Raw genomic sequence first — 24,055 nt, forward strand, 5'->3', positions numbered from 1 at the left:
AATCAAGCTTTAAGAACAAGATTTGAGGCTTGGCACAAAACCTGGAGACTTAATTGGAAAACCATTTAAGATGTTAACTCAGGCCTCCCCTAGGAAAGTCCTCCAGGGCGTCCAGCTCTGTTGGTTCTCCATCGCCTGTACTAGCATTTGTCTCGGATAAACAGCTCACTGGCCCAGGAATCCACGTGGCCCATGAATTCTGACACTATAGATGGAGGGGTTCTGACCAATCGGCTTGTATTCAGGAGATCACTAGGATTCTGGGGGCACTTGACATCCTATCACGCAAGGAAAACTTGAAGAAAATGTGGCCGCTCAACTAGGTTAGGGAAGATTTCAGGGGATTGTAAAACATGTCCTCAAATATTTGAAGAACTATCAAACGGAAAAGAGACTGAATTCTTCTTTGCTATTTCAGAGTGCAGAACTAGGATTAAGAAGGAAGTGACAGGAAGGAAACGAATGTTTTTATTGACTGTGGATTATGTGCCCAGTGCTGTGCTGGCTGTTGTTTGTGTGATCTCCTTTAATTTCACCAAGTTGTGTGGTAGCTGTTATTATCTCCTTATAACAGAAGGAGAGATGGAGGTCAGAGAAACTAACTACTACTACTAATAGTAGTAAAAATATTACCACTGAATTTAAAAAAACAAAACAAAAACCCTAGCATTTATTGTCTGCTGTGTGTCAGGCACTGTTCTAAGTACATTATTCTTGAGTACACTATTTGCACATTATTCTTTTTCATCCTCATGGCAGTCCTATGAGTACCTCATGGCAGGTACTATTTGTATACTCATTTTATTGGTAAGGAAACCAAGGCACAGGAATTAAGCACATTGCTTGGTGTCACACTGTTAATGAATGTGGAGTGGGATTCTGAGCCAGATTGTCTGGCTTTATAGCCAAACATGCCCCACCCTTACGTCATTCTGCATCTTTACTTTCAGAGCATGTGCTGTGTGCCAATCTAGTGCCTGACAATTTATATCCTTATAGTAATATAATAGACTAGGCGTTATTATTCCCATTTTACAGATGAGGAGACAATTGAGGCTAAAAGAATGAAATAACTTGCCTGAAACAAATAACTCGGCCAAATTGTTACTCAGTCTTCAGGCTCCAGGCCAAGTCACTTTGGACCATGCTCAGCTTTCTCAGAGTTTCTGGATCGGAAACTTTCTAGCAAGTAGAGCTATCAGTAACCAGAATGGGCTGCCCTGGGGGAGGAGAGGGGACTCAGGAGCTCCCCTTCTCAGGAAACGCTGGAGAGAAAATTTATGTCAGCTAGGCAGGGAAGGGATAGAGGAGATTCAAGCTTCATATGAAGAATTGAACCCGATGCTCCCTAAGGTTTTGTCCAGCTCTGGGATTTTATGATGCTGTGTTTTCTTCTCATCTTCCCATGTCATCTTGTTTTCCCCTGGGTGTACTCAGATGTACGTGCAAATCTCAGTCTGCTATTTGAATCTAGCTCTGGGGGTTAGATTGCCTTGGTAAGAGACTCACTTGCTAGGATATTTGACATGATTCCCTAGGGAAAATGTTAGGTCATGTGAGAAGTCAGCAGCATAAGCAGTACGCGGTGAGGTTGTTAACTAAGAAGGAAAATGCAGCGGAGGGTCTTACCACAATGTGAACAGGTAGATCTTCCCATAGCAGTCAGGGTCTCCCTTAAACTTGCTTTCACAGGAAAATGTTAGGCTGTCTTGCCTTTTTCAAGTCGTTTACCTAATGCCCAATTTGGAAATAGTCGTTTCCCTAGGGTTGTCTCAACTTTCATTATATCCATGGCAACTTGCCTACTCTACTAGATATCTTATCTTCAGCTCCGAATGTCTTTGGGTGGAAATGCCTTCCTTCCTATGACCCCCCCAGGTGATATTTGTCATGTTATTCAGTGTGGCTCTGACAGGCTGCACCATCTTGTCTTCCTGTACTTAGTCCTGTGCGTAACAAAGAACATCAGTGTCTCTGGGTCAGGGGATGTCTGTAAATTCTGCATCTGCATCTTTATATCCCCCAGTTCCCCAATCTTCTACCTTGAGTCAACCGTCCATATCTCTCCCCGACATCTACTAATTGTTTCTCTTTGATGACATTAGGTTGGTGGTATTGATGCATGGGCCCTCTCAGCCCTCCTGTGTCCCTCTGACTCATTGTTTTATTTCAGCTGAAAGCTGACAAGACACATTTTTCTTCCTTCTTCCTCTCCCCTCTTTTTTTTTTTTTTTTTTTTTAATCCCTTGGCCTTTATTTCACTGTTAATGATGTTGGACATTTGAGTGTTTCTCTGGAGGAGGCAGGAAGGTGGGGAAGGATGTTGAAGCCACTCAAAAATTGACTGGTGTTTCAATAGTCATAGAAAGTGATCGCCCAGCAGAGAGCTAAAAAACATATCATGTACCACATGATGATTCACTTCTCTAAACTGAAGAGGTTCATAGCATATATCTGTGCTCCTTTCTGCTTTATAAATTCAAAATGATGACCCTGATGTCCCTCTGATAAATTCAGATGGACTCCTAAAGGATTTTTATGCAGTCGTTGTGCCCATAGCTTAGCTGAGTTGTGGAAAGAAAGAAACGGGGTTGTCTATACTTTACCATCAGGATGAGAACTGAACTGGAAAATAAAGATATATAAATATTGAATTTATTCATATAAAGTCCAGTGGTTGATGAATTTTCATTCAGATGTTGGTAGTTTCAGTATAAATGTGCACAGTCCCATTCTAGCGAGTATCTTAACTTTAGGTATAAGAATAGAATATTACGTATCACTTTCAGAGGGTGACACAGTCTGCTGCGGCAGGGAACAGTCCTTCATTCTCTGGAAAAACTACTTTTAGAAGATAGGCAATATCAATTGATACAATTAGAATCACTGAGACCGAATATAATAGAGTCTCAGTAACGGAAAGGCAGACAAACATTTTTATACATATTTTATTTTTAATATTTATTTAGTTTTATTTATTTATTTGGCCGTGCCAGGTCTTAGTTGCGGTACGCGGGATCTTCATTGCCGCATGTGGGATCTTTAGTTGAGGCATGCGGGTCTTTTAGTTGTGGCATGTGAACTCTTAGTTGCGGCATGTGGGATCTAGTTCCCTGACCAGGGATCGAACCTGGGCCCCCTGCATTGGGAGTGCGGACTCTTAGCCACTGGACCACCAGGGATGTCCTTATATATATTTAAAAAAATCAACATTGGATATAATCAGGAGGGTTTCCAGGTTACTCATGAGATCTCAGTGGATTAGTGAATTTTCTCCATGATAACAGCATTGTTAATTTCTAACCTTTACAGGAAAAATCCTTTTTTTTTTTTTTTTTTTTGCAGAAGTTAAACTTTCTTTTTGGGTTCCCAGTGAGACTCACTGCATTCACCAGTTCACAGTCCCTCCGTCCTTTCTGTCTTCTTCCAGCTCTCCTTTCTTCTTCCTTACTTTCCTTCTTCTCTGACAAAGATAAAATAAAATTAAAAGGTTAACCATTAAAGAAATGCAGGACTATCCAGGTTGTATACTGATGTCTTTATTTCCTTCACGAAAATTGCCATTGTTAAAACAGATTGTTTCTTTTTTAAAAAGTGGAAAAAGGAACAAAAAATTAAACAAAGCCTTTAGAGGCAACATGTACAGGGAGTCTTGTGTTGAGCTTTCCCTGTGTTCTCTGCTGCATTTTAATGACCCAGGGTGGGGCGGTGATATGAAATATTGTTCCTCATTTAACGTTTTACACTCTCATCTCCACATTGTGTATTTGCTTCTCTTGTGACCTTTTCGTTGCATTGGTAACTACTTCTTTTCACCCATAATCCAAAGTAAGTGTATCTTCCTGCAGAGAAATTACAGGAAGCTGTCAGTGTAGAGTTAATATAGTTAAAGCACCCTTAACTCTGCTATAAACCCCTTAAATAATTAAAACTGTATGCTTGAAGAGTCAGATTTGCATTTCTTTACCAAGTTTATTTAGCACACTTTGTTACACTCAATTAAATGAGAATGTTCTGTTTCACTTTCTTTGCTTCGGGTGGATCATTTTGCCTTTTGATTCTTGTGCCCTAGTGGTAATTTCACAGTGCTTAGGTCTCTAAAACTGTACATGTATTAATGCATATGTAGATCTATACACACCCATTAAAAGGTTTGCTATTTGTACTGAATAGAATCTTTGCCCAAGGCATTTGAGCATTCCAAGTAACCTAAGGTGTAACTGGGACCGCAGATAATTCATGGTGGTAAAGAAGGAGCTAGACAGAGTTGTTGGAACATCCAGTGTTTTATTTAAAAAGCCCTGTTACTTCGGCATCACCTTCCATCCCCACAATTTGATTTGTGAATCTCCCTGCGAAAACAAGAAGATAAAAGGGGTTGAATGGTTCTAGAAAGGAAATTAAATATAAGTACTATGTCTCTTCACATCTCAGTTGGCAAAGCATGTGCAGAATGTTCTTCATAAATTAGTTCATTGCTTAAGTTATGCATGTTTAAGGAAGAATAAATTAGTTATCCATTTCCTAATGAGTAGTGGGATCAATTGGAGCATGATGAGAGAGAAAGGAGCATCATTTTACTTCCCCAGTTGGGTTCAATATCCCTAAACTTCACCATTAATCACTCTCTCAGTTTCCTGAGTTATTTCTGACTCTACGTGTAAGATAGTCTGGCCTTTTAATTTTCCTACCAGGTAAGTAAGACTATTTGAATTTGCCCAGTGGGTTTGTAGACGGGAGATGCTGTCTCCTTTGCACCCAGAAGTGTTCCTTGTTACAATGGGCACTTCTGTCTTTGCATCGGTTTGTCTGGGTGTGTTCACGGATAACAGTCAATATGTATGTGCGATGACAATTACGAGGGTTCTAATATGTTTAACTGTTATGGGATCTGTTATGTCTACTTTAGGGTCGACCCCATCCCATATGACACTCCAAAACCAGCGGGCCACACGCGGTTTGTCTGCATCTCAGACACACACTCCAGAACAGATGGTATCCAGATGCCTTATGGGGACATCCTTCTCCACACAGGCGATTTCACCGAGCTGGGACTGCCCTCAGAGGTTAAGAAGTTTAATGACTGGTTAGGTAAGGAATGATTGCGTTCTGGCGCCCCCAATTAACCTTTCCCGTCCGAGTGTCACTCACTGCGTCCTAATTGAATTAGAGCACTTGGAAGCCAGCTCAGCCATTTCTCGTATGAAATGCGGTGGTGTCTAGCTTTAATCCAATTCTGTTAATTAAAGATGAATTTTTAGATATTTAATTTTACTGTGCATCCTTTCAGTGCCTGGCCTCGGTGGCTCTGGGGCAAAGGGATGGAAAGCTTTGAAACCAATCTCATCTCACTCATTCTGCTTTAATGAGGGTGTTCACTGGCACACATGAGACGTAGAATCATATTTTTAACTCATTGGCTCTGCAATCTTTCCCAGATATTATGAGTGAAGACCTACTAGTAAGAGAACATTTCTAAGGAATGAAGGAGGATGTAAAAGCCCTTATATAAAGGGAGGGTCCTAGCACAGGGCTGCTTGGGGGCAGCTTTCCCAAGTGAACCAGAAGGGTGTCCTAAGACCCCTGAAAAGATAAGATGTCCTGCTGTAAAGCTCCAAAAATTTGGAATACGAAACCACCCTCCACTCTGTGGAAAGGGTAATAGCAACTTTGTGGTTTCTGTAGAGGCACCCATGGGTCGGGGTTATGGGAAAAATGTTGACTCCTGGGTCAGGCAGTTGCCAAATATTAGCATTACAAGGCAGTCATGGGGTTATTCATAGCGAGATTAGATGACAGATCTTTTTAGGAATCCTCTTAGACGAGGGAAAGGAGTGTAAGGGTTCTGAGATTTTAGAATCTCCAAAGACACTGAAGAATTACAGAATAAAGAGTAAAAATCACTCCTCAAGAATAATGTCATGAATAATGTGTCAGCCAACAAAAATTACTCGGGAGATTTAAGCAGAAACTTGAAAATTCATTTTTCCATAAAACTAAAGCAAGGTTTGAGACATTTTTAAATAATTAAGTGATAAAATATATGTGTTAATGGAAAACAATATTCATTAAAAACAGTTAAAATATTTTAAAAACGATGAGCCTAACTATAACATAACTATTTTGAGTTTTCCTGTGACCTTGCACATCTATCCACCTTTTTATAAAGTTGACATCAGAGTACATATCTGCTCTTTTACTTTTGTCTGTTTTCATTTGATAGTATTGGTAAGATTTTAATTGATTTTGCATAACTTCCATATTTATCCTTTTTGATAGCAGTATGACATTTGTATTGTTCTGTATTTTTATTTAATAAGACATCCCTCTAAAAAATGAACATTTAAATTGATAACAATTTTTCTTCTGAAGCTAGCACCGAAATGTGCGTTTTCATTTGTATACGTCTTTTTTGCTTCTATTGACTTATTTCTTAGGGTAAAATACTGTATGAGTTAAATTACTAAGTCAAAGGATATGAAATTGTTTATGATTCTTGCTGTACATTGGCATCTTGCTTTCCAAGGGGATTGTAGCTGTGTACTTAATATACCAATTTTACCACGATCTTGGCAACATTGGATATTGGAGATTTATATTTTGTGCTGTTTCAGTAGGTATTCAGTCATCTCACTTAAAACAGCAAGATATCTTAAATATCATTCGGCATAATCTCATTTTTACAAATGACTCAGATACAGAGAAATTAAATGACTTTCTCAGAGTCTCCTTGTGGTAGAGCTGGGCCTATAATCCAGATCTTCTCACTCCTCTTTTGCATCTGTCAAATTTGCTTTCAAGTACTATTATCTCTTCATTTTAGCAACTTGTATTTATGAACTATTAGCAGACAAAATTATTTGGGGTTGAATTTTGACAGTTTTAAACTGTTCTGTGACAACTGAATCTCAACACAGAAATGATCTCGCTGCATTGACAATGTTGATTTGTAAAGGGGTAACCCTGTGGGAAGCGTTTACAGAAATAAAAGACAGGATAGATCCTGGTTATAATCTTGTTTAGCCACTGACCTTGGGCAACTGAGTTAACCTCGCTTTTCCCCTTGGTTTCCCTCTGTAGAACGAAGGATTAATACCACCTGTCTTTCTGGTTTGTTGTGCAGATTAATCAGTAAATGATTGCAGCTAGGAAGTTTTTGTGGGCCATTAATAACTGAATGGGGAATGTGGAGAACGAACCATCAACAGATATTTAAAGGGTAAAAACAAGAGGAGGTCAGAGGAACTATGTAGTAGAATGGAAGTAAACACAGGGAGATTTTATAAGGGAATGTACTCCATAGATGGAAAAGTGCCATAAATAAGGAAATAAAAAGGTAAAGAAATAAAATGCTGGGGTCCAATTGCAAGGTCAGTTCCTTCTCGTCCCATTTCCCCTCTGATCTCCTGAGGCAGGAGGAAGAGCTCTCTGCAAGGGACGCAGAATGTGAGGCTGAAGGGAGCCCACAGCGGGGTAAGGATGGAGAAGTTTGGAATCCCATAGGGAAAGCCCAGAGTAGCTCAGTTACCCCAGCAACCTCAGCGTGCTCCAAGGGTGAGAGATGGTGTGTGATGACACTCTACCACTTGGCTCAGTTGGGAACTTTTCACCTGAAAAGAGTGCTTCCAGCAACAGCTGCCAGGTGGCCTAGGAGAGTGGAGTCAGGGGTCAGATCAGTCTAGGGCTTTTGCCATAACAGGGCATTCAACTCTCACCAGAATGGTTCCTCACAGATTTGGCAGGCACTGAGATCCAGTGAACCTCTAACTGATTTCCATCTCTCCCGTCTAGGCCACCCTGATTCTTGGTAACAGCTCGACCATCCCCCAGGCTCCCTTACTTTCCCAAAAGGCTAATCTATTTCGGCTATAGGCTAGGCACTCCTTCTATCCCTAGAATATCCTTTGAAGATTGCTAATGTTATCCGCATTTTACAGATGAGGAACCTGGAGCTCAGCTGGGCTATCTTACCTGAGATCATTTAGCAGAAAAGAAACTCAGAGAGGCTAAGAAATCCATCCAGATTCACTCAGTGAGTAAACTTGGGGTTGTCTGACCCCCAAGTTATTAGCCCTTTCCCATTCCGTGGTGTTATGAGTGGGTTTATGGCAGCTAGGAAGCTTGCAGACTTTAGGCTTGAATTAAATGTGGTAGCTTCCAGCAGCTTCATGTGGAAGTTGAGTAGCTATTTGACCACGTGCTGTTATTTTAAAGATGTAGTTAAGCTCTGCCCATCTTGAATCTCACGCTGACCTACCAGCTGCAGGGGCTGAGAATCCCATCACGAGTTCTGTGTTGGTTCAGACATGATGAGTCCCTGGTTAATTTGTACATACACCACCTGGCAGGAGGAACACACGAAGTTATTAATACAAAGTAGTTTATGAGATAAGCAGGCGGCACAGGGTCATAAGATGATAGGACCCAAGCTAGGTACAGCCAAAGGTTGGAAAGGTAATGCAGCCTGTAATGATTACGAGCATCTGGGAAGAGCCTGTGTTGAATTCCCTGCCTTTGATAAGTTGCTTAAACTCCTGAGCCTTGATTTTCTCATTTGTAAAATGGGCCTAATAATAATAATATACCCCATGGTTGCTGTGGGAATATACTCTGTGATAAAGCTTGTACCATTCTTAACACACCCCTTGGCCTCTGGACTTTCAATAGATAGTGTAGAGGGAGACAACAGAGCCAGCGGCGTAGAATGCAAAAGGCAGAGACTAGAAAGGACTGGCGCCATAGATTTAAGAGGAATTTAGAGTGTAAGAGGGAGCCCAAAGAGGCATAAGAATAGAGGCTGAAGACAGGTCTCCCTCTTAACAATTAACACTAGTGGGACAGAACATTGGGACTGTAAGAAGACTTGGAGGTCCCACCTCCTCATTTGATGGAAGGGGAAACTGAGACCAGAGAGATTATATGAATTACTCAAGGTCACTCAGGTAATTCATGGTCTTGTTGGGACTGAGACTTGTATTATCTGTGGGTGGCAGGGGCTAGACGCCGTACCTCTTCCCCCACCCCTCCGTTACACGTATCATTTCATGCAGTCCTCAAAATAACTTGTGAAGTAGCTTCTATGACTTATGAGTAAGCTATTAGCTTCTTTATTACTTAGGAGGAAAACTGAGCCTTGGTGAAGTGAACTTACCTAAGATCACATGACTAGGAGGTGACCTGAGGATTTGATCTGAGGTCTATCAGACTCTACTTCCCACGTGTGTTCTCCTATCTTTCTCTATTCCCAGTCTGGGGCTTGGGATCCCTGCTGGAGGGACTATATCCTGAGTAAAATGGTGGTTTTTTAATAACTATCTTTCTAAACATGCACACTAACACATATATAGGCTCAGAGCCTAAGGTGGGTCTATGTCATTTCTCATATGTCACAGTTGTGGGAAAGAGATATAGATAGGTCTTTGCCAAAGAAATACTTTTTTTAAAATAATTAATTAATTTATTTTTGACTGTGTCGGGTCTTCGTTTCTGTGCGAGGGCTTTCTCTAGTTGCGGCGAGCGGGGGCCACCCTTCATCGCGGTGCGCGGGCCTCTAACTGTCGCGGCCTCTCTTGTTGCGGAGCACAGGCTCCAGATGCGCAGGCTCAGTAGTTGTGGCTCACGGGCCTAGTTGCTCCGCAGCATGTGGGATCTTCCCAGACCAGGGCTCGAACCCATGTCCCCTGCATTGGCAGGCGGATTCTCAACCACTGTGCCACCAGGGAAACCCAAGAAATACTTTTTAAGGTGATAGTTAAATGCTATAGTCCCATTCATGTGTTAGTTCAGATATGCTCCAGGGGTGTCATGAATGAATAGGCTTTGGTGAGATGAATTGGGATCCTAGCTACTCAACCATTATGGCATTTTCTTTTTTATCTTGGCAAAAAAGTATCTCAGTCACAGACTAGGCTTAAAAATAAACTTGCCAACTATAGATTAATTGCCAGTTAAAATGTAATTGTTTTTATTGCTAGTGCATTCTAAACCACTGAAATGCCTGAAGGCACCTTTTGTGAGTCAGTGGGTCGTGTGTGGTCTTCCTTCACTTTGCCCCTATGGTCTTCCTGTGTCTCTTTGATGTTCTTTACTGATCACTTGATTTCATCGCTCCTGTCCTCTCATCTTTAGAATATTTGTGGTAACCTTCTTCTTGAATATGCATGTATGCCCATGGATGCTGCACAAATGGAGATCTTATCATTTGATTGCACACCCACCTTCATATTTCCAACTTTCAGTTACACTCACACCAACTTTCTTCCCATCCCCCGAATGCACATGCCCTTCCACACCGCTTTCCTGTGGCAAACCCTGTTCCCACTTCCTGGAATGACCTTCTCCTCCAGGAGAACTCCTTCATCCTTTATGACTGGTTCTTTTTCCCTTAACACATTGGTCAGGCATCTGTGCAGCCCTTCCCGTGGTTGTTATGCCATTGTTTCCTTGTCTGTCCCCTGCCTAATGAGTGCTCCTCGTACACCCAAGTTCTGAGTAGGGCCTGGAACATAGTCAGTGCACACAAAGCATTGTTCAATCACTGAGTGAATGAATGAACATAAAGGATAGGACTTTTCTTCTGCCTGCACTTTTGGCCAAAACTTTAAAATTATGTTGTACTGTATATAAAATGTCCTGCCCTGCCCTTCCTTTTCCTTTTTGTCCTCAAAGTATGTATCCAGTTGGCTATTGTTAGTGATTCCTATATACTGTGCAGAAATGCTTGAAAAGGGTTTGTGGTGGTTGTTTTGTTTCCTGTATTATAATTAGAAAGACAGCTTTCTGGGGTGGCCTGTTCTTTTAGCTGAAAGTTGATGTTTAACAATCTCGTCACTCAAAATCCCTTTTAACACAGCACCAATGCCATGAAATTAAAATTATGGCTTTTCTTGGGTCTCAGTTGTCATTTAATAGCTCTGAGTTTCAGTTTCTCCAGGCCTAAAAGAAAGAATGAAAACGCTTCCTTGGAAAATCTCAAGAAAAGGGTTCTTTGTATTTGTAGGAGCACTGTATTAGGCACAGTTATAACAGAGTGTGACTGTAGCAAACATCCCAGATCATAGACACACAAACTGATTTTGCCCCTTTCAGAATAATCATACTGGGAGAATGTGTTCCTCTTCCAGTGATCTTGCTATTGGCCCAAAGCTTTGGAGCTGGTCTTTGGGAAAAGCTTTCACAGCCTGGGCTATTTATTTTATTCTTATAATACATGTAATGTTCATTCCTGATAACTTAGAAAATAGAGATAAGTGAAAGAAGATAACAAAAGTACCCATGGTCAGAGATACCACTGTTAACATTTTTAAAGAATGCTTTCTGTTGAATAGAATAGGGTGATTCTATACAGAATGTTTTCTATTGATACACACGTACGCATACATATACGTGAGTGCTTTTTACCAACATAGAGATCTTACAGTAATACTGTTTTGTAGTCTGTTTTTCATCTTAACAATATATCAAGAACAACTTTCCACATCAATAAATATGACTAAAATACTTTTTCCGAAAAAAGCACACTTTCGATATAAATAGGATACACATGTTATAGAAATTCAAGTTTTTGACATGTGCAAAGTAGAAAATATACATTCCTCTGTATAATCCTGTCTCCAGAGTAATTACTATTCAATGTGTAGCATTTGAGAAATAGTTCTACTTTCTATTTTGAATATCCTCAATAACAGCAAGTCTTTACCCTCTAAGTGTTTTTGTTTAAGGAATTTTTTTTTTTTCCTTTTCACAATTTGTTGATTTTATTTTAACCATCCTCATCCATGTTCTCTGCTGCTATAATTGTCAGTCTCTACACAGATGACCATTTCTCAGCAGCCCATTTCTCAAGGTACACAGCAGATGGTTCTGAGGACTCTGGCCCTTGCTCTGTAGTTACTGGCTACACTGGTAATTACTTGAAGTGGTGAAGTTTTCTAGGGTTCTTGGTCCTGGGAGGACTGTTTTCATTCAGTTTCTTATTCATCCTGTGAGAATGGCTGAACACTATTGTCCTTCTTCTTCCTTTAGGATTTCATGAAAGGATGGTAGTTATTGGAGAAGCTTTTTTTCCCCCTGAACTCCCTTGAAGGGCCCTGTTTCATTTCATGTTGTCTTAGCCTAGAAGGGCAACAGAGTGAAACCAGAAGGACATTGTTTTAGGGGAAGAGGTTAGGGACAGAACGGAAACGCAGGCTTCGCAAGAAGGAGTACAAGATGAGAATGGTGTTTGTACCACCAAGGGCAAGCAGGAACCTTGGAGGGAAGGGAACCCACGGGGAAGAAGAAGAGAAGCATGGGTAGGGTCATTTGGCCTTGCCACCATCTCTGTGTAAGGAGTATTTTTAAAAGTTAATAGAGCTATGCATATTGTCCTGTAACTGTAAAAAAAAAAAATTACAGCACAGCATTCAGCTGAATGGGTGCACTCTGGCTTATTTAGCCAGATCTTTACTACTGGACGCCTATGGTGTTTTCATTTTTCTTTATTATTATCTGCACTGGTGTGATGAGCATCCTTCTTGCTCTCTCTCTGCAAACATCCTTAATTTATAGGATATCTTCCTATAGGTAGAATTGTTGCTTCAAATGATATGTACTTTTAAAAAAGGGTTTAATATGTATTGTCAAATTTCCCTATATAAAGATTGTAATTTCTTTCTAATACTCTCAGTAGTATTTGGGAGTTGGTGTCACATATTTTTGAATATCCTCAGTGGCAGAAAAATCTTCACCCTTTAAGGGCTTTTTATTTTTTATTTATTTATTTTTTTACCCCCATAGAGAAGGTTACCTTCCTCCATTAAGGGCTTTTTAAAAATGACTACAGACTCTTTTTTTAATTATGAAAGCTTACGTACTCATTGTGAAAAAATGCAAATAACTGTACAGAAAAAAACCAAGATAACTACTCTTCACAGCAGGAGTGTATCCTGTCGTATGGTGTATGAATGCATGTGTGTGTGTATTGATGTATGAAAAGACAGTATGGTGTCAGGTTAAGAGTGTGAGTACCAGATTTAGTCTGCGTGTGTTTAAATCCTGGCTTCAACATTGTTAATTTTGTGATCTTCAATTTATTCATCTGTAAAAGGAAAGTTATTAATGCTTAGTGTATCTAACCTACAAGGATTGTGGTGAGGTTAAATATGATAATGGGTACCCAATGTGTACAAGTAGTGAATGGTCATTAAATATTACCTACTACCCAAGCTGCCATGACTCCCCCTTTCTGTCCTTCTGGTGAATTTCTCTTATTCCCCAGGATGCCAGAACTTCAGAGAAGGTAGCCCTACATTCTCTTGTGCCACAGTGACCTCTGGCCGGTGGCCCACTCTGCCTGTGGAGCATAGAAAAGGATGAGCACCGTGGCCTGCCTGGCCCCCAGAAACCTGGCCCTGTCTCCTTTCCCACACACAACACACAAAGACGTCTCCTTGGATTCTAATTAACCTGTGAACCACACCCCTGAGGAGGCCAGGCTTCAGTCTCCCGTCATCTCCCTTGTCTCCCTCCTTGAATCTGGCCCACTGACTCGCCACCCCTACACGTGCACACAGTGTCACCGTCTCTCCTGAAAACCATTCCTGCCCAGTAGTTCCTGTCTTACAAACTCCAGCACACCAGGCTTTAGCCAGGTTATCGATGGCAGATTTCAATTTATTTTTTAAACTCTTACGCATAATGCTTTCTAGGTGTGGTTTGCACATTTAAGGTTGGAGCTTGCGAAGTGGGCAAGTTGAGATATACCATTTTGAATAAAAAACAATGATGTGACATAATGGCAACAAAATAAATAAGTCATGGGTCTGTAAAGTACAGCACGGTGACTATAATTAATAATACTATATGCTATAGTATAGTGTAGTAGTATATACTATAGTATAGTTATACACATAAGTATTGCATATTTGAAAGTTGCTAAAAGAGCAGATCTTAAAAGTTCTCATCACCTGAAAAAAATTTGGTAACTATGTGTAGTTACAGATATTAACTAGATTTACTGAGGTGATCATTTTGCAATATATGCAAATATTGAATCATTATGTTGTACACCTGAAACTGATATATTATGCCAATTATGCCTCGATAAAAATAAGTAAAAACAGAACAAAACAATAACGTGACATAATGACAACTGCTTTCTAGTAAAGTGCCTAGCAGTTCCCAAAGAAAAGTTCCAGAAATGATTTGAGCAGGGGAGCCTCATTGGAATGTTTACAGCGATATAACTTTATGACCACTTAATAGTCATATCTAATAACGCGGTAAAGGTAAGAGGCTTTAAGAAGGGCAAAGAAGATGACTTTTCCCATGATTTATAGAGGAGAATGTGTGAGACAGTTTCTCAGAGCCTAGAATTCCCTGGCTCTTATTGTTTACAGTTTTAATATCAAAGAAGTTTCTTAATCTTCAGTTTGCTCACAAAAACAGTATCTGACATGCTGTACTCTTCAGCTTTTGACTCATAATGTGTTTTTCTCAGTTATCACCCTAGAGTTATATTTAATGGCTTCTCTTTCTGTTTAAATTTATTTATAGCTTCTCTTTCTAAGCAATTTCCCTAGGTTTATTTTTTCCTTAGTATGACATTCTAGAATAAAATTGTCTATGAGCTGCCTATATATTCTATCAGGTGGATGCAGAGATCCTGTTTTCCTGTCTGTAACAGTATAGGATGAGTATCTGTGTAATCCAAATAACAGTTGATTCATGCTTACTATTTACTTGTCCTTCTTTATATTGAAGAATCTTTTATCCTAAAGTGAATTACTTTATGAGTCAATTCATATATAAATACATTTTCCCAATAAGGATAATATTAACTTTAAAGTATAGGTCATTTTATTAAGTACAGTACTTAAAAAAAAAAAAAACCCAAACAGAATAGTTGAATATGCTCAAATAAGTAAGATTGGGTTTTGTTCCAATGGAAAGGATCATCAGTGACCTGATGACACAAAGGCTAGGTTGTTTCGTGACCCATGTGAACCTAATCCTCTCTGTTATGGCCAGCCATTTTCTTAAATTACATTAATTATACTGCTTCTAATTTATATGACATCTTTCCTCCAAAGGACTCAAAGTACCTTTGAGTATATTAGATCATTAATGCTTATAATGGTCCAGGGAAGTTGATATGGGCAGACAGTATTACACCTGTCTTGCTGATCAATGGATGGAGATCCAGAAAGGTAGAAGGACAGACTGGGGTCATACTGTGAGCCAATCCAGGAGCTGAGACGAGAGCTTTGAACCACTCTTTGAACCTTCACTTCTAAAGCTTCCTGCTTCCTCCTTTGCTGAAATATCCCCATCTCCTAAAGAGAAATAGACATGGCCAAGACACATATAACCATTACTTCATCAGCTTCACAGAAAAAAACCACATAAACACTGTCCTGAAATGGGTGAATCTTTCCTCACTTTACTGTTTGAAAATTGTATCACTATTAAAAATAAATAAATAAAATTTAAAGAGGAGCTCTTTGGAAATAAAAAAGTCCCCAACTTTTCCAAACCGTCTGGCTAAGAGGCAATATTGAAGCCCCAAACTGTATAATCCTAAATCTGGACCAGGATCCTTGTATCCCAGAAAGTGAAGGGACTTCATCCTCAAAGGATTATTTGCATGTGACCTCCTCTAGACCAGGTCCTGCTTTGTGGGAGGTGCTGAGAATGGAGAAGGGAACAAGAGAGCAGTGTCACTGCCTTTAGCGTCCAGCCCCTGATGGTCAGTATTATTTCCCTGATTTTATAAATTAGGCAGCTAGAACTCAGGGAGTTTAAACATCTTTTACCCAATTTTGCACAGGACTAGGGGCTTTATCTTCTGCCTGGGTGTGATGCCATCCTGCACTATTTCTACATATCAAAACCTGGGAGATTATTCTCATTCTTTGAGGTTGTATTTGTGGCATGGAGTCCTGATTTTATCTTAATCTGTTTCTCTCTCCAGATACTTGCATTTAACTGGAGACTAGGTATTTTGCCATAGATGGTAGAAGGTACACAGATACCTCAAAGATGATGTATCTCAAACCGAATTAGTATCTCCTCCAAATACTGCTCATTATCCTGAATTCCCATTTCTGATTCACATGACCATTAACCCAGGCTCCTAAACCTCCTGTATCTAAATATGACTATGTTTTGTCAATTTTCCTTCTTGAGTGTCTGTTGTACCTAAAGAAACTGCCAAGGCTCAGCCTACCATTCATTTTCCTGGAACTGTTTGATAACTAATGCTTACTGAGTACTCACCATTGCCTGACCCTTTACAAGAATTAACTCATTTAATCTTCGCAACATTCAGGTGGGTTGATACTGTTATCACCATTTTTACAGATGCAGTAGAGGCACAGGACCCTTTTCCCATAGATTATGCCGTCAGACTCATGTTTTCTGGAATGCATTTTAGGAACCATTTACTGATGGAATAAAGTCTGTTATGCCGTTCAAGGCTCTTCATGAGCTGGTCCAATCTATCTGCCCAGCTTCCCTCCCCAACATACTTCTCTCCACCCTCTCTTTAGCTCTTTGGGCTTATGTCATATCTTTTCTCTCTTGCTAGTCCTCCGGCCACAGACACATGCTGGTCCAAAGTCGTTCCCACCTTATCCATTTCCTGGGTCTGTTGGTCTCTGCTCAGACCTCCTTGGTGAGATCTTATTTTTCCTACTTCTGTGTCTTCTTATTTATTATCAGTCTTCCTCCACTGGATGCAAGCTCCATGAGGGTCTGGACTTGTCCCATTTACCACTGTCATATCCTCTATACCTACAAGAGTATACCTCTGTGCAGGAGCTGCTCAACACATGTGCGCTGATTGGTTGGGTAGAGGAAGGAAAGCAAGCTCCGTGAGAGCAGGGGTGTGTCTCTCTGCTCCTTGTCATTGATGAGGTCGCAAGCATGGTGCCATGTGCATAGTAAGCGCTCAACAGATTTTTGCTGAATAACTGAATATTTGCTCCTGTGGGTCCCACTGCCTGCCCGCCAACCTTGTTCCCTTTCTTCTGTGAATTTTGTTCATTCTTTAAGGCCCAATTCAAAGCTTACCTCTGTTACGAAACTGGCCCTGCCTTCCCAATTGGTCGTCATCTTTTCCTCCCCTCCGTATGGTGTTTAGACCGTTAGCACACATTACTCAAAGGCTTCTCATCTCCTCTTTTGATTGTGAGTCTCCTAAGAGCGTATTTCCAGCAGAGTCTTTAGCAAATAAAGACTCTTTGATAAATGTTTGGTTTCTTCGCTTCCTAGTTGTATTTCCATGAACAAAATGCATTGCTTCCCTGATATTCAGCCACCTCTTTTCCCCAACAAGGAGAAATAGAGTTGTGAGGGTAACGTTTGAAGGACATCCTCAGAAGATGTCAAGTGCCATGTAAATGTTAGAGATGATCATTTTATTTTAACATCACATCACGTTCTTACATCAGAAACCTTCGAATGGATTTCCAGACCCCTCCACAGGTTTCTGGATAAAGACAGTCATCCTTGTACCCAAGTGACCCCGGGTTTGGCTTTGAACTTGCTGATACTGCATAGGTCATTTCCATTTCAGCTCTCCCACCTCCTCCCAGCCCGCCTGCATATTGTCTCCTGTAATCTTTTTTTCCAGCTGTCCCCTGGGTTTTTAACCGTCATTTTCCTGGCCCTGAAGCTGCATGGAGAGTCAGTTCTGCTTTTAGTCTATCACTCGACTCGCTAATTCTTGACATCCTCCCTCTCCCCCTTTGACTGATAAATTTTTATTATTGGTTTTGCGTGCGAGTCTTCAGGGTTTCACTCTGCCTGACCCCTGTGGTCACTTAGTGATTACATGCACCAGCTGAGGTAATTTATTCACTTTGTTTTGGTGTGAACACGTCCCATGGGTCTTGTAACTGCTGTAATCACTTGACCCTACTGACTGTTAAATGCCTTAAACACAGTTATTTTAAATTTATAATTGTTTTCATTAAAAATCCCTTATAGTAACTTAGCTGACCTTGCTGTCAACTTGGCATAATGGGCAAGGGGGGGGGGGAAATGAAAATATTATGATGCAAATAATATAGTACTCATCAGAGATAACACGGCAAATCATTAGCTCACCCCACGCATGCTCACTTGGAGTCATGCAAGGAAGATGAATGAGAAGAGGACATAATTGTAGCACTGTCCACGTAATTCAGTTCAGCCATTCCTGCACACGGGGCAGGCCACTGGCCTAGGGAGTGGAAAGTGGAGTGGAGTCCAAGGTAAAGTACCAGAAGGGCCATTAAGGTGTAGACAGCACTTCTCACACCAGTGGGTGGCCCCAGTTGATTAATCAATTTTCAATGAACATTTTTATACTTCTTATTTTGAATCTAATTTCAAATTTCAGAAAAGTTGCAAGAATAATACAATGAATTCCAATATACCCTACACCCAGATTCCCCAACTGTTAGTTTTGCCTCATTTGCTTTATCATTCTTTCTTTCTCCATCTCCCTTCCTCCCTCCCTCCCTCCCTTCCTCCCTTCCTTCCTTCCTTTCTTTCTTTTCTTCTGAAGCATTTGAGTGTGTGCTACAGATATTGGGCCCTTTACTCTAAATTTTTCAATGACTCTTTCTTGAGAACGTGGCTATTCATTTACATTAACCCACTACAGTTTTCAAAATCAAACATAAATTGATACAATTCTATTATTTAATCTCAGACTTTTTTTTTCAGGTTTTGCCAATTGTCCTAGTAATGTCCTTTATAGCATTTTTTTTTTCTATTCTAGGATCCAATCCAGAATCAGGCCTTGCAATTAGTTTTAAAAACCAAACCAAATCAGACTAAATCAAAATACTGTTCCTCACTTTCTTACCCTTAAAGAGTGAGGAGGTTATAAAGGAAACTTGACCCTATAAAATTAGCCTATTTATACCTACATTTCTAAGTAATATTATAAGAAGAGTTGTATATTAACTGACAAGATGCCACGCTATGTGGGTGTTTTGTAAACACGTTTGTTATCTCATTCAGTCCTCCGAGCAAACATACAAAGAAGTTATTCTTGATCTGAAGCTACAGATGCTACATCTACCGTAACATAGATCCCCAAATTCTAAAAGGCAGCGTCTGTGTTGAGTCCTGCCTTCTTCCACGCATTCGGGGAGGGTGGGCCTCCAGGATCCTAGAAATTCATGGCAGTGGGGACTCTAGTGATGTTATCTTTCTTTCATTTCTAGTTTTTACACTATACTGTCAAAGACCAGAAAATATGTTTACCGTAGAGAGTTATCTAACATGTTTTTTTGCTCCGAGATATACTGCCTGGTATCTCAATTAATTTTAAAAATTGGTGAAATTCTTAATGAATGTCAAATAAATTAGGTTTGTTTGATGGAAGGCTCTTAGACTGCTGGCCAGAATGTGCCAGAGTGAGATCATAAGAGCTTGGATAGCCTGGCTGATGGTACTGGAAACTTGCATACTCAGATTTTCTGTGTGTTTCTGACGTGACTACGTTAGTCCTGGTGGAAACTTGAAGGCAAAATCCAGAGCTATAGATGGAAGGGTTCCTACAAAGACAGCTGGTTAGTAGCATTCATAATTTAGCCTAAAAGGGGGGGAAATTCATTTTGAAACTCAGATCCTTACACTTGGTTTTGTTTTTGTTTATTCTGGTTGTTTTTCTATTTTATTACTTGGGGAAGGAAATGGGAGTAGTTTTGCATTTTCACTTAAATTTTTTTCCAGTCTTTCCTATATGTTGTTCCTGATCAGGGCTGCTGCTTGTCCATAAAGTGCTTTCGTACGAAGTGTGAAGCGGTATCTTCTGAACCTGGTGGGTACATGCTTGTTGAAAAGCACACAGCTCCCACTCACCCTCTTGGCTGTTGCTCTTTTGCAGTCAACAGCCTTTGCAACAGTATACAGCAACCTTCAATTAGTCTTCTATTTTGATTTGCCCCCCCCCCCCAAATGAACGTTCTCTTTGTTTGCTTTTTTTCACTTTTTATTACCTATCTTTGGATAATGTTTTTAGACTCACATTTACTTGTTTGTCACCTTGTAACCTTTTGATAATGTAATATATGCCATTTTTATGTCCTGTATTTTGAAATGGAGGATTTAAGGCATTTGATTTTAGCATTTGTAATAGTCCATAAAACATACATAATTGTAAAAAATATATATAAACTTCTTAATCAAAATATCTCTTTCTAATTTTGAAAACTAGAGGAGACTTTTATGATTTTCCAGATAAGAATTACACTGGGGAAAAACTTTTCTTTTTGATTACACTACCTGTACTTCCTAGTTCTTTTCACATTTGGAGTTTGTTTTAAAACCTATTTGGTTACATCCAAAATGAATAATTAAGCAGCTAACTATAGCATGCATTATTGATCTATCAGATTTAGATGTTATCACAGAAGGTTTTGTGTGCATTATGAAACTGAAATAAACCTTTTTCCTGGTATTTCTTAAATTTTCCTGGTGCTTCCTGAAATTTCAGGAGCAGGAAAGAAAGAGCACGTTTTTTTCTTCTAATTTCAGGGTAAAGTTGTACATTAAACTGTGTTGTCTCCCTTCTTTCTGCCAGTGATATGAATCTCACTTATTCTCTACTTTGCATTTTTCTCCTTTGTGTGAAAATAAGGTTGGGAGGTAAACTTCCCTATTTTGAGGAGACTAGACATGCCTGTGAGGACAGACATCTGATATAAAACATACAACTTCCAAGCTTTGATTTCTCTGTAAAATACTGAGAATGAGATTGTTCATTCTTTACCTATAGACTCTGAATTATTTCACATTACACAGTCTTTTGTGATTCAGTGCCTGCCGTATATCAAACACCTATGCATTTATTTCCCTTTATCACCTGCATTTGGAATTGATAGTCAAACAAAAGCCTGTAGTAGTAGTCTTAGTGGTGGTAGTCCTAGTGATTGGACTAGTGTTACTAGTAGGAACGCTGGATGGGTCAGCTGTACTTTGTGAGGTCCTTGTGGGTTTAAGAAACAAAACTGAGGGGCTTCCCTGGTGGCGCAGTGGTTGAGAATCTGCCTGCTAATGCAGGGGACACGGGTTCGAGCCCTGGTCTGGGAAGATCCCACATGCCACGGAGCAGCTAGGCCCGTGAGCCACAACTACTGAGCCTGCGCGTCTGGAGCCTGTGCTCTGCAACAAGAGAGGCCACGATAGTGAGAAGCCCGCGCACCGCGATGAAGAGTGGCCCCTGCTTGCCACAACTAGAGGAAGCCCTCGCACAGAAACGAAGACCCAACACAGTCAAAAAATAAAAAAATAAAATAAAATAAAATAAAATAAAATAATAATTAAAGGTGCTAAAAAAAAAAACATTCATATTAAAAAAAAAAAAAAAGAAAGAAACAGAACTGATAGTTGCATAGTTTCATATTCTTCATTTTATGAATCCTTCCTTCACAGAAAGCCTGGATTTAGAAAGCAATGTAACACAAAGCCTAAAAATGACTTATATCGAGTTGACAAATGAATCTCTAAACTTGAATATGTAGCATTGTGGAAGTGAGGAAACTTACCATTCTTCTATAAAAATAGGTAGAAACCAAAAATACATGTATGTCTTTTGTAGTGCAGATACAGGTTTTGAGTCTGGATGTTTTGTTCTTTGAAAAGGCTGCGTGAGGGTTAGGGGTGGGGAAGGGTGTGATTTCCACCTTCACAGCTGTTTGCGTGTGCAATTCCAACTCCAGCTAAAGCCCTCTTGTCCAGCGTGACGGGGACTGGAAAGTGTGCAATTAATCAAAAAATCAGCTAAAGCGGGAAACTATAACTGTGATAAGCATGTAGCTAAATATTTTTATTTTAACTTGAAACATACAGATGTTCATGTTTTGGCCAGTCTTCTGATCTATAGCTGCCGTGTCTGAAGGCTTTTCTTTGAATATAGGCATTGTGATTCAGAATCTGCACTATCATTCTTAGGTAAATCACACATATAGTTTATCACCTTTATCTAAAATGTATCATATTTATCACATTTCCACTTTATTTATTGGCGAGTAAGAACGAAAACTTGCTTGCAAAACAATCTGAGTGCAGAATAGTTCTAGATTATTATGATTCTTTTCCCCTCACTTTTTAAAGTGGTGTCATATACCCTCATGCAACAGTGAATTTATACAGTCTTTTAATGTTCATATCTAGTCATTTTAAGTCTCCTGGAAGTATTTTATACATGGTTTTAATAAGATCAGTTTGGAAACTCATTTCTCATGACAGGAGGAAGAAGGAAAGAAACTTGTTAAGGTGGTTCCTGCCATCCTCTCTTAGATGATTAGATGATTATGGTAAAAAAGTACAGCCGGCATAAACTAGTTTGGGGATAAAGGCACGTAACTCTGGGATGCCGTATGTTGGAGCAGAAGTGCACAGGGGTCACCAGGGATAATTGTGACTGTTCTTAGTGCACTGTGGGCAGCAGCCAGTGTGTGTCTCGGAGGCACTAGAGAGTGTCAGTTAAAAGAGTCTAGGATTTCTGGAAAGATCTAAAACAGAAACTGTGTGCAGTTTCTGTTAGTTGTTTTGTAGCTCATGACTTGCCATATGCTCTTTCAGTAGTCCTCAGATGTAAGTTTTTATTCTTATGGATGGTCTCTTTGCCTGCCTTGCAAATGTTAAAAAAAAAAAAAAATGGTCGTTGGGAATTCCCTGGTTGTCCAGTGGTTAGGACTCCACGCTCTCACTGCCGAGGGCTTGGGTTCAATCCCTGGTCTGGGAACTAAGATCCCGCAAGGCGCGTGGCACGGCCAAACAGAAAAGGTCATAGATACAGCTTAGTGATACGGAGCATGCATGTGTTCGCAAGTCAGTGTATCTGGGTGTGTCTTTCATTTTTATTTTACGTAAGCCAAAATGCATTACAGAGTAAGATTCCATAGTCTGAGGTGTCTGAAAGAACTCGAGTTTTAAGAAGGGTCCAGTCTCCTGGAAGTATTTTATACATGGTTTTTATTTTTATTTATATTTATTTATTTATTTATTTTATTAATTTATTTTTGGCTGCGTTGGGTCTTCGTTGCTGTGCGTGGGCTTTCTTTTTAGTTGCGGTGAGCGGGGGCTACTCTTCATTGCCGTGCGCGGGCCTCTCATTGCAGTGGCCTCTCTCGTCTTGGAGCACCGGCTCTAGGTGCGCAGGCTCTAGAGCGCAGGCTCAGTAGTTGTGGCGCACGGGCCTAGCTGCTCTGCAGCATGTGGGATCTTCCTGAACCAGGGCTCGAACCCGTGTCCCCTGCATTAGCAGGCGGATTCCTAACCACTGCGCCACCAGGGAAGCCCCTATACATGGTTTTAATAAGGTCAGTTTGGAAACTCCTCTCTTATGACAGGAAGAAGAAGGGTCAAGAAACTTGTTAAAGTGATTCCTGCCATCCTCTCTTAGTTTTCTCTGTCGGGATTAGAGCAGGTGAAGTCTGAAGTTGGCCATGCTTATAGAACACGCACTTTCCCCTTGCATTGGCACCCTGCTCCGTCACCTCAAGAGTGAGAGAAACACACCGAATGAGCAAGAACTCAGCCCACACAGGCGGGCTCATCCTTCAGAAGAGTTTGTACTACTTCTGGACTTGGATAGTTCAGAGCTTCTGCAGTGTGCTTGCTTCATCAGATATGCAGTATGCAGGATTCTGCACATCCTTTTTAAAAATTTAACAAAGCTCCAATAGTGTTGGTTTTAAAAATCTCTCCTACCATATGTGTATGTTTGAATCCATCCTTTTTAAAAATGTGTGCTTGTGGTATTAAGAAAATAGGCCCGGTGTTCATAATACTGTGTGTGTATATTCTGGTGTCAAATATAGATGCCCACCAACTAGCAATAGCTGTAAAAATGAAATCTTGCACAAGCTGTGCCCTGCCTTCGCAGTCAGCAGGAGCAATGCTTTTGGGGTTGAAGAGAGGCTTTATCACCCAGGAGGTGTGTGTAGGAGTCTGTTAGCTCAAGAAGTGGGGAGGGGGAGGTGCTACAAATTTTAGTATAATGCATAACGTAGAAAGAAATTTTATCCCATCATAAAGATTAGCAGGCTGTGTAATTCAATTTAAAATTGGT

At 40.2% G+C, this 24,055-nt stretch overlaps 1 protein-coding gene across 11 annotated transcripts in view; it reads left to right on the plus strand.

Annotated features, from left to right (window-relative positions):
* MPPED2 (metallophosphoesterase domain containing 2) overlaps nucleotides 1-24,055 on the plus strand; it is a 173,689-nt gene that overhangs the window by 43,669 nt on the left and 105,965 nt on the right. For 6 of the 11 annotated variants that reach the window (XM_082343850.1, XM_082343858.1, XM_082343856.1 and 3 more), the window contains one exon: nucleotides 4,910-5,091. The exons of the other annotated variants lie outside the window; for them this stretch is intronic. In XM_082343850.1, coding sequence (XP_082199976.1) covers nucleotides 4,910-5,091 — 182 coding nt within the window. The remainder of the gene's footprint in view (nucleotides 1-4,909; nucleotides 5,092-24,055) is intronic. 11 annotated transcript variants of the gene reach the window in all.

Source organism: Balaenoptera borealis (assembly GCF_965194805.1).
Source record: "Balaenoptera borealis genome assembly, chromosome: 11".
NCBI lineage: Eukaryota > Metazoa > Chordata > Mammalia > Artiodactyla > Balaenopteridae > Balaenoptera > Balaenoptera borealis.